This window comes from Cryptomeria japonica, chromosome 1 (genome assembly GCF_030272615.1).
Source record: "Cryptomeria japonica chromosome 1, Sugi_1.0, whole genome shotgun sequence".
In the NCBI taxonomy this organism is placed as follows: domain Eukaryota; kingdom Viridiplantae; phylum Streptophyta; class Pinopsida; order Cupressales; family Cupressaceae; genus Cryptomeria; species Cryptomeria japonica.
The window spans coordinates 36,080,606-36,092,353 of NC_081405.1; the positions used below are offsets into that span (position 1 = coordinate 36,080,606).

The window sequence follows — 11,748 nt, forward strand, 5'->3', positions numbered from 1 at the left end:
GTCGTATTTTGGCCATAGATTTTTACTCGTTTATCAAATTTTGAAAAAAAAAAAAACTTTTTTAGAAACTAGACTCCATTCTACACAATTAAAAAAAAAATCTGATTTTTGATTAGTTTTCACAAATTTTGGGGGGGGAACACGCTCAAATTTCTGTGTTTTAGGATGTGTCCACTTTGGAAATTCATAAAAATTCAAATATTCATAAAAAAGTTAGCCAAAAAATCTGGCATAAACTTCAATGTGTTAGCTACATTCTCACCGGAGCGATTTGCAAAATTCTAAAAAAAAAGTTAACGTTTTAGGGGCACCACATTTTGTGCTATGTTATTTTTTTCTGAAAAAAACATAACCAAAAAATGTGGTGGCCCTTTTTGAAACCCTTAATCTCCTCCGTTTTCAAAAATAAATAGTAGTTTAGAAAGTAGATTCAGAGCACTTCAACTTTTGTTCTTGTTGCATCTTCAAATTTGAGTGTACCTTTCTTCAATTTCTCATCGAAGTTCAGACTTTGCTGATTTCAGAAAAAAAAAAAGTGGCATCTTAAGACCCCTTTTTGATCTCCCATCTTTGTGCACTTATAACATAGCACAAAAAATGTGGTGGCCCTTTTTGAAACCCTTAATCTCCTCCGTTTTAAAAAAAAAAAATAGTAGTTTAGTAAGTAGATTCAAAGCACTTCAACTTTTGTTCTTGTTGCATCTTCAAATTTTGAGTGTACCTATCTTCAATTTCTCATTGAAGTTCAGACTTTGCTGATTTCAGAAAAAAAAAAAAAAAAGTGACATCTTAAGACCCCTTTTTGATCCCCCATCTTTGTGCACTTACAACATAGCCCAAAAAATGTGGTGGCCCTTTTTGAAACCCTTAATCTCCTCCGTTTTAAAAAAAAAATAGTAGCTTAGAAAGAAGATTCAGAGCACTTCAACTTTTGTTCTTTTGCATCTTCAAATTTTGAGTGTACCTATCTTCAATTTCTCATCAAAGTTTAGACTTTGCTGATTTCAGAAAAAAAAAAAAAAAGTGACATCTTAAGACCCCTTTTTGATCCCCCATATTTGTGCACTTTTAACATAGCCCAAAAAATGTGGTGGCCCTTTTTCAAACCCTTAATCTCCTTCGTTTTTAAAAAAAATAGTAGTTTAGAAAGTAGATTCAAAGCACTTCAACTTTTGTTCTTGTTGCATCTTCAAATTTTGAGTGTACCTATCTTCAATTTCTCATCGAAGTTCAGACTTTGCTAATTTCAGAAAAAAAAAGTGGTGTCTTAAGACCCCTTTTTGATCCCCCAATCTTTGTGCACTTACCCCATACAAAAACTTTACATGAAATAGATACAAACGCATAACTTCAATTCAAATGAAAAATTTCTTACTAAAAAAGAAAAGAGAGATGAATTGTACATATTTACTCACATCATATGAAATAATGTTTAATTTGTTACAATTAATTTTTTAACATAAAATTGACTTAAGAATGAATACATTGCTACCATGATTAATCACCCAATATATAAAAAAAAAATGATACAATACAATTGAATTTTCTTATAAGAAATTTGACCAAAGAATCAATAGATTGCTTTGGTCAAGGAAGTGAAACTTATTTTAGAACTAAGTTTTCCTTTTACTTCCTCTTCAAAGATATCATATCTTAGAAACAAGAGGTCACTACCAAAGATGTCATATCTTAGAAACAATAAGTCACTACCATACTTATTCACCCACACCATATCAAAAAAAGTTGATACAATACAATTGAATTTTTTTATAACAAACACGACCAAAGAATCAATAGATCGCTTTAGTTAGAGAAGTGAAACTTATTTTAGAACTAGTTCCACTTCCTTTCACTTCCACTTCAAAGGTGTCATACCTTAGAAACAACTCCACCACAAACAACCTTGCAACTAACACCACCAAATTCTTCCCGGGGCATTGCTTATTGTGCACGGTTGGATCATCGGTCTCGAAGCCGTTAGACCACAGAACATACTTGATAACCTTCTTATTCTCGATAAACCTCGTAGCAACAAATTCATCAGGATTCTCAAACACCTTGGGGTCCCTCGTAGCAATCGGCTGAAACCCACCAAGGAGTTCCCCTTTCTTGATCTCAAAAGCAGCATCATGAGACTCTAAAACGAAGTCCCGTTTGGCTCTCCCGTACTGCAACACCACGGGGGGCTCCATTCTAAGCACCTCATAAATGGTGGACTTCACCAATTCCATCGACTCCACCGCACTCAAGCTAACACGTCCACCATTAGCCTGAACGGCCGTCCGGACCTCCATAGCCAGGTCCTTATGCAACCCAGCACCGGCAGCCCCAACGTATTTTATAATAGAAGGAAGAAGAGCCGAGAAGCCAAAGTAAGAATTAAAGACTACAAAGAACATCAAATTCTCACAAGCCTCCGACCGGGTTTGATCATACCGGGTCTCCGCAACGTCAAGGATTCCAGACGCGTGAGTATTGAAGAACCCATAGAGCCGATCGTGATCTTCTTTGACAAACACAGAGGGCAAACGAAACGAATGGAGAAATAACTCCTCGATAATATGTGGCAGCCCGGGGCTAACGACGGGAGCCACCTGGAACAAAACCCATTTGTCAGCCAGTCCGGGTCCGTCGTTCCCCAATCCGTCGGGTCCTTCTCTCGGGTCCTTCCCAACCATCGATCGACACAAGAAATTGAAAATCGTCTGTTCCTTCAAATCATTGAACTCACCGGCCTTTTTGTCTGCAATCTGTTTTTCGATCGTTTCCCAGGCTTCCTTCATCGTGCTGTGGAATTCGGGTATAAATCTGGGGCCACCCGTCTTGAGCAATTCGAAGCAGAGACCCTTGAGCTTCGTGTGCTGCACCTCCGACGGGTCGAGGTATGGGAGCACCCGGTACCCGCCGTTGAAATGGACGCTGGGCATGAATGTACCCGTGAAAACGTTTCTCTTCTCCACGGTCTCATTGTCGAAGAGCACGGCAAAGCTCTTGGCGTCCAGGAGCATTACGACCCGCGGGTCGTTGCAGAAACCTGGCGGACCCGGCGGCATGTTTGTCCGGAATACCGTGCTCTTGTGCTCGTTCATCCGGGCCGTGAAGAATTTTGCTGGTCCCTGGAACCAGAAATAATTGAGCCTGTCAATCAACGGGCCAAGTATAGGAGGGCCGTAGGAGCCAGGTACGGGCCTCAGAGGCAATTTGGAACTGGTAACTCCGTCGCCACTCATCTTGCAAAAGGAATTATGTCTGATAATAATCTGGAGGGGAATTGAAATAAGTATGCTGGAGGGTAAATGCTTCTCTTATAGTGTTAACATTTTTTCGTAGATGATGGGTTTCGTTATCTTCCTTGTCAGCATGCATAGGCGTTACGTCCGGATCTCTTGTTTGCATTTTGCTTTAAAGAATCAAATTCTTCCATGCCGCTGTAGCAAAGCATTACATTACTCAAGAATCAGATCACAGTTTTACATTAGATAGTATTACAGAGTTTAATGTTCTGGAGTGGGTGGATCTGTGAGCCGCCCATTGACTTGAGAGATGTTGAAGAAGTCTCCTCCGCAGCCATCAAACTTGGTCAAGCTGATGCTTCCTACGTATACTATTATGTCATTTAGTTTCACGCTATGGATTTTAAATTTGATAAAAGCTTGGATGCATCTGGTCCCACTGCATTCACAGCTAATCTTTTTCAAAGTTTAATGCAGTCAAAGCAGAGTAGGTATTTCGAAATTAGAATTGCCCAGGCAGGATTCACCCATTGCCAAGTAAATTATGTTTATCCAAAAGCTACTGGAAGAAAGCCGTATGTTAACGAACACGACTTACTCGTAGAAGAAAGCCAAAGGTATACAAACACGACTCATCTTCCTCGTTGTAAAAATGTTTACTACTTCTAGTTTAATGGGCCCATGCTTCTCTGCTGCAAGATCAAAATAGTTTGACCAAATTTTATAATCTATATATATTTTTATTTTTTTAAAATATCAAAATTAATTTAATTATTATTTTATTAGATAAAAGTTGTGAATAAGTCTAATTAGTGTGACATAAATTATGGGATCTAATATCATTTAATTTATTAGACACTAAAATTCATTGCAACCAAGAGATATTTTTATTTATGGATGTAAAAAACATATATTATAGTATTTAATAATATTTATTACTAATATTTATTTCACCAAGTTCGTCTAGGGCATGATCCCAATCTCATCCCTTTTTGAAGTCAGAGCCTTGCACTTAGCAAGATTTGATCCTTGGTGGGTTCGTTAAGAACCTTTCAACTTCAACAGTGGACAAAAGGCCCATTGACTATTTAAATTTTAAACTTCCTATCATTATTCAAAAAAATCATTAAAAAAATATTAAATATATTTTTTAATTGAAATAATTATTCTCTACTAATAATTTAAAAAAATATTTGCTATACATTGTAATTATGAAACGTGGATTAATTTTTTAAAATAGTTTTTATTTTTATTTTATATTTATACATCTATCTAAAACTTATAATTTTGATGAGGACATATTATTTTGAAAATATTATGTTTATTTAATTAATATTAATACTTTGAGATGTGAATGGTTGTCAAATTTAATTAAAAGGTAAGAGTTTTTTTAACATTAACACATTCATGTCATTATACTCCACCTCTTTTGTAGAATGCCTATCATCATATTTATCAAACATATCAAAACGATTAATAATAACAATAACTATTGTTTGAAAATTATATAATAATAAAGAAAACTATTGATCTCCAAATAAATATTTTTAAGAGTAGACATAAGTAATATATTCAAGAAAACTTTACCATTTACAAATTGAAAGAAGAATGCTTATATTCACACAATAAACAACCAAAATGTTAGTAATGTATTTGTGCATGTAGGTTTTACTAATGTTTTAATATTATTTATGGCTATAATTTTATTTAATAAACATAATTTTAGAGGATATTTTTTTATGTATATGGATTTATTATGTTTCATTCATATAGATAAGAAAGTTTTTCTCATTACAAATTGAAACGTTTCAAGCAATATTCACAATTAGAAAAATTCCATGAATTACAAAATTAGAAGAATATTGACCATGTGGATGGTAGGAATATAATAATTGTGGCCCATTTTAAGAAAACAATGTAGGATATATGCTTGAGATTCTAGATCATCATTTTGTAAGGTATGCATATAATTTACTTTATAGAAAATTAATTTAGAAAAGTTGAGGATTTAATAGGGGTGGTGGCAAAGCATGGAGTTGTGTCACAATTTGGGTCAATTGAGGGTAGTCCAGTCGGATTGAGTTCGGATGGACTACCCTCGGGCCATGTGGTGCCGGGAGTCTGACCAGACTTAGTTCGGTTGGACTCAGTTCGACCGGACTCCCCTTCGTTCAAATGCTCCCATTAAAAAAAAACAAAACAATTTGTAAATTTTTTTTATAACTAATGTTAATCCGATCGAATTGAGTTCGACCGGACTAGCCTATATGTCATGTGATGTGGCACAAAAATGGTGAAAAAATCCGTATTTCTCAAACTTCTCACTTCTGCTCAATTTTTCTTCAAGCAGAATATTTTTTTACAAAAATCTAAAAATACCTTTTTGTAGAGCTTGAAGTCATGAATCCAGTCATATAATTTTTTTACTATTTTGATAATTTTTAATATTTTTTATTTATTAAACATTGCGAGTAGCTTTTTAATGTTAAAAAAGAGGCTGATTAGAAATTAAAAAATAAATATTAAATGAAATTAAAAAAATATTTTACACTAGATGAGAGAATCTTCTCGAAAAGGGTATTTTTGTTTTTGGATAATGATAAATTTAGTTGTCAAAAGGTGATGCCGAATGAAAATTGTCAAATTTAGCTATGTTGGACTTCAAAATATTATAATGAGAAAAATATACATCATAATTTAATTTTTTTTTTAACACTGCATATATATGTTCTCTATTTGGAAAAAAATTAAGTCCATTTTCATTTTTTTTGGTGGCACCGACTAGAACCCCTAATTTTTTCAGGATTTTTTAGCAATGAAAAATTTGTCGAATTTATTAAAAAAATATGAATTTTTTTCCTAAAAAATTTAAAAAATAACAGACATAAATTTCATTAATAATTCTACATTTGATCAGTTTACATCATTTCAAAATTCAATTTAGAAATGTCACTTTATGCGATCGAAGTTAAAAGTTTGTGCTTTTACCCGAACTTGTTATTTTATTTGTTCTCTAGTTGTGATTCAAAAATTTCTTTTTACAAATTGTATAAGGAAAAATTCAATTCAATTGATAGATGCATTATGTTAGTATTTTGATGAATTTTTATTGATTCATTTATAATCTTCAAATATTTAATCAAAATGAATAGATGGTAGAGATGAGATGGTAAAAAATGGTTGTGGCTAGGGTAGTTTAAACATAGAAGTTGTTAAGTGAAGTAGATGCAAATACATAGAAACTATGTCAAAGCTTAGGATTTAGTGCTTAAGACATGTTGTTATCAATTTTAACTATGGGCATGGGTTCTTATAGGACCCACATCTAAGTTATAAAAAATAATCTAAATTTTCACTTCAAATGCCATAAACATAAGAAATTAAAAAATTAGACATCCCTAGAAATTACTTAATTTTTTTCTTGGTCATAATCTCTTAGCTTGTCAATAAAATGTGCAAACAAATAATCAAATTTAATTATCAATTATAATTTTCATATAGAAATCTAGTTTTCCCTTATCTAACATGAGATCAATAAAACTCATTCATAATTTCATGGTCCTTGGCCTTGGAGCACTAGCACAACACCCAACCTAATTTTAACTTGTTACTTTGTCAAAAAAAAAAAGAAAAAAGAGAAAAACATTAACTATTTATTAACTCTATCACAAAGCTTAATAATTGAATCTAAGAAATTCTAGATCATAGTAATTTAATCTAAAAAAACTTGCTTTTAAGATGAATAATTTAATTTTTGTTTTCTCAAGATAGTGCATTTAATCCTCTACTTACCACTATAAGTTTCTTCTTTCACTTTAAGTTTTAAAACATATTGATTGAAAATGACATTTTGTATAATCTCTCTAAAAATTTGCATTACATTTTTTCTCATTTTTCAATATGCTTAATTATTTTGGCATAACACCCATAATTTTTTCTCTTACTTCTTAAAACATAGTAACCCAAGTCAACCAATATGATCCTGCACTTGGAATTGAAGAAGATACATATAATCACTTAGGAAAAATCTTATCACATCTTTCACAATGTTAATTACTATCTCCATTATTTGTCACCTTCTTGTTATGTTAGCTACCTCAAATCTTGAAGGGGCAAGTAGTCTAACATAATTTTTCCACCTTTATGAAAGATAAGGTAGTTTTTCTCACGATCTAGTCAAGTTTATCAGACACACCAAGTATCTCATATTTAATTTGTGTCACAATTTTTAATATTTCATCTCGACCAATGTATGGCATTTTTTGTAATAGACTAAGAATCTAGATTCTTCCACTATGTATCAAACTAGCATCTCAATTGTTACAACTCTAGGAGATCCAAATATATAAGAAGTTATCTTGTGGTGGTTGTCCCCATTAATTTTACACCAAAATCACTAACCCATCTAGTATTTATAAAAAGAATATAAAAAGTTTCTAGATTACACAGTTCTTAGAGTTATTGGCCTTCCTTATTGCAAAAAAATAGTTCCCCCATTTTTAGCTCCAAATTCTAACCTAACATGTCCTTTAGTTAAAGAATTCTTTTTTGAGTTTTTATGGCATTCTTTCTCAAAATTGTATTTGATGAATTGATAAAACTGTTTGCATGAAATTGTGGTCAATATTTGAGTGATTTAGCTAGATAAACCAAACAAAGACAAAATTCAAACAACCACTCAAGATAAGACAAAAGAGATCAAACAAGTATATGAATTAAAAAAATTAAACTGCATTAAACCTCTCATTGAGTAGATTTGCCTATGATAACTTATTGGATGTGTGCTCACTCATAATTTAAGTAGCATAATAGAACTCCAATGGAAAATGGGTGAGATAGAGATAAAATTTATTGTATGGTTGAGATTAAGCGATGAGGATGGGTTGGTCCTTTCACCTCATTGGATGGAGCTAAGTGGCACTGTGCGGTGAGAGGAGAAGATGGAGGGTACTTTGAGGGGACACATGAGAATTACAAATTTTCATTTATGAAAAAGAGGAGGATTGGAAGGTGATAAAGGAATTAAAAATTCCTTTTGGGTACTTAAGGAAGAAAGACCCATTTGCCTAAGTACATGGGGTATTCTCCAAAAGGGGGTGAATTGAAGGTTGAGTGTGAAGGGTGATATTGTGTGGGGATTCGAAGTGGGTCCACTCCACTTAATTAGGTTAAGGGGATATTCAATTTTAGATCTCTATATTTTTCCCATCTTTGAGATGGTGTTACAAAGTAACATCATTTTAAAGAAGATTAAAACATGATGCTTGGAAGAAGATGGTTGAATTAGGGAGGATGACGTTCAACCAATTGAAAAGGAGGGACTCTAGGAAGAAAGATTATGTGAGATGAGGATGAGGATGAGGATGTCCTCTCAAGATAACGTGAGTGTGCTCTTGAAATGGATGAGATAATGCATGTATGATGTATGAATGATTATGATAGAGGTGTTGTGGATTTATCCAATGATTATGATGTTGATGCATATGCCTAATTATAGTGTAAGGATAAAAATGATAATGGTTTGACTAATGAATCCACAATATGCAAAGTGATACTAGGTGACAAGAAAAAGAATAGATTTATAATAATGGATAGACTAATAAGTCTATATTATGCAAGATGAAACTAGATGAAAATGCAACGATATGATAGATGAGATGTAAGAACAAAAGAAATGAAAAATAGAGATATGGAAGGATGAATGAGGGATCACTAAAATGGTGAGGAGATTAAATAAGCAAGATGGAAAATGACACATTTGTATAGGAAATCCATGATTAAGTGGGGATGATGAAAATATACGGGATAGGTGATGGCAGATAGAAATATAGGATGAAAGGATCAAAACATGTCGGATAATGGATGGGAGGAACATTGAACATCATGTGATAACTACCATATAGTGAGAACTTATTTTGATTTAACATGAGACACTATGCACCAGGGTATGAACCAAGATGACTACATATCAACTGCATAAGATAGACTCAACAAACAAAAAAGGTTAGTCCAACATCTCACAAAGTTGTAGGAAACTTTTGTAGGTATGATGTTGTAAAACCATAAATAGAAGATATGCCCTAGCATAACATAAGACAACAAGGATCTATATGGGAACAATGCAAGGCAGATCAAGAAGACAAAGCACATGAAATTAAGACCATGCCCCTAGTTTTACCATTCACAACAAACCATAATATAATAGATCATGATGACCATGAATAGGTAAAAATTAGGAAGCTAAAGATAAATATAAACAAAATCCAAAATCACCAAAGAACAACAAGTATGTCAAGTACTTTTTTCCATATGGAAGATAATGGATGGGTTGATGTGGTTTGATATGAGGAAAGATACATTTCGCTAAGACGAAAGATGGATACTTAACTAGGATTCCCATGACAAGAGACAAGTGAGACACCTAAAACCTCAAAGGGACTAGTAGATTTGGTTGAAACACCAATTAGATAGGGACGTTGTATTGACAACACAAGGATAATTGACACCAAGGTGGGATCAAAGGACATATATAGACAAATGAACCTAGTTATGTACATGGCTCGATTTACAAGATTTACAAGATACACAAGGTTTTGAGATTGTGGATGATGCTGGTGCTATTACCTAGAGGATTAAAGACTCAAAGACAAATATGATGTTGCCTTGGTTAAGCTAAAATGCCTAGATGAATTGATGGTAGATGGGGTGTTTTTTATGTGGGAATGATATATCCTAGAAAAACTATCCCATATTTTCTCACATGTCCAAGTTAGTTTTATGAGTGACATGCAATCTAAAAAACCACATTTTGACATAAATTCATTAGGTGTAAATTTTTTTTAAAAAAAAGATTAAAATAAAACAACAAAATACACTTAGAAGACCTTAGATGATTAAATAGAACTAGATTAATATTATCTAGCAACTTCAACCCAAAAATACTATCAACTTACCGTAATCATTGTAAGACAGACCATAAAGGAAAAGGGCATGGATCCATTAAGTGAGAAGAGCTAAACATTTTTACAAAGAGAAGGAAGATAAGTCGTGTCTGTATACTTTTGGCTTTCTTCTACTAGCCTTTGGATAAATGGAACATCCATGGGACACCATCATTTACTTGGTAATGAGCAAATCCTTCGTCGAGATTTCTAATTTCGGAATACGTAATCTGTTTTAACTGCATTAAACTTCCAAAAATGTTAGTGTAAATGCAAACTGACCAGTCCATCCAAACCCTTATCAAATTAAAATCCATATTGTGAAACTGAATGACATAATCGAATGCCTAGGAAGCATCAGCCTGACCAAGTTTCGTGGCTGAAGAGGATAATTCTTCAACTTCTGTCAAAACAAAAATGCAGGTAATAAAAACATTTAACTCTGTAATACAATCTAATGTAAAATTGTCCTTGGATTGCTGGGTAATCTAATGTTTTGGTACAACAAAATACAAATTAGAGATCCGTACATAACGCATATCCAAGCTTACAAGGAAGATAAGTAAACCAATTATCACCTAAGATAACATGTTAACACTATAAGAAGCAGATACCAAGTTTCATGGCTGAAGAGGAGACTTCATCAACTTCTGTCAAAACAAAAATGCAGGTAAAAAATCCATCTTCTCTAAATACATTAAATTCTGTAATACAATCTAATGTAAAATTATCCTTGGATTGCTGGATAATCCAATGTTTTGGTACAGCAAAATACAAATTAGAGATCCGTACGTAACGCCTATCCAAGCTTACAAGGAAGATAAGGAAACCAATCACCTAAGATAACATGTTAACACTATAAGAAGCAGATACAGGAGCCACACTTCTTTCAATTCTTCCAAACTAATATCAAAGATACATTCTTTTGCAAGATGAGTGGTGATGCAGTTACTAGTTCCAAATTGTCTCTGAGTTTCATATTGGGCATTTGACTTAAATTACATTCATTAAGCTTTGATTTCTAGACTTAAAAATGTTAAATACTCAGAATTGACTGACATTTTCTAGACTTAATATGTTGCTTAATATGTAATTTAAGACTGACCCATACAAGACTCCTACGGCCCTCCTAGAATCTCATGATGCTGCATGTGAGATCAAGAAAGGGGATCTCCTTGGTGGGTTTCAGCCTTTTGCTACGAGGGACCCCAAGGTGTTTGAGAATCCCGATGACTTTGTTGCTACGACGTTTATGAAGAATCAGAAGGTTATCAAGTATGTAATGTGGTCTAATGGGTTCGAAACTGACGATCCAGCCGTGCACAATAAGCAATGTCCCGGGAAGAATATGGTGGTGTTGGTTGCAAGGTTGTTTGTGGTGGAGTTGTTTCTAAGGTATGACACCATTGAAGTGGAAGTGAAAGGAAATGGATCTAGTGCTGAAGTAAATTTTACTTCTTCGACCAAAGTGATCTATTGATTTTTTGGTCTTGTTTTTTAAAAAACATTTCATTATATCATATTAATTCATTTTTCATATAGGGTGAGTAAATAAGCATGTAGCGATCTATTGA

At 33.4% G+C, this 11,748-nt stretch overlaps 1 protein-coding gene across 1 annotated transcript; it reads right to left on the bottom strand.

Annotated features, from left to right (window-relative positions):
• Positions 1-1,733: 1,733 nt before the first annotated feature.
• On the bottom strand, positions 1,734-3,436 carry LOC131048644 (allene oxide synthase 1, chloroplastic). Its single transcript, XM_057982680.2, has one exon. It carries the CDS (start codon positions 3,228-3,230, stop codon positions 1,791-1,793), a length of 1,440 nt encoding a protein of 479 aa, XP_057838663.1. The 5' UTR covers positions 3,231-3,436; the 3' UTR covers positions 1,734-1,790.
• Positions 3,437-11,748: the final 8,312 nt, after the last annotated feature.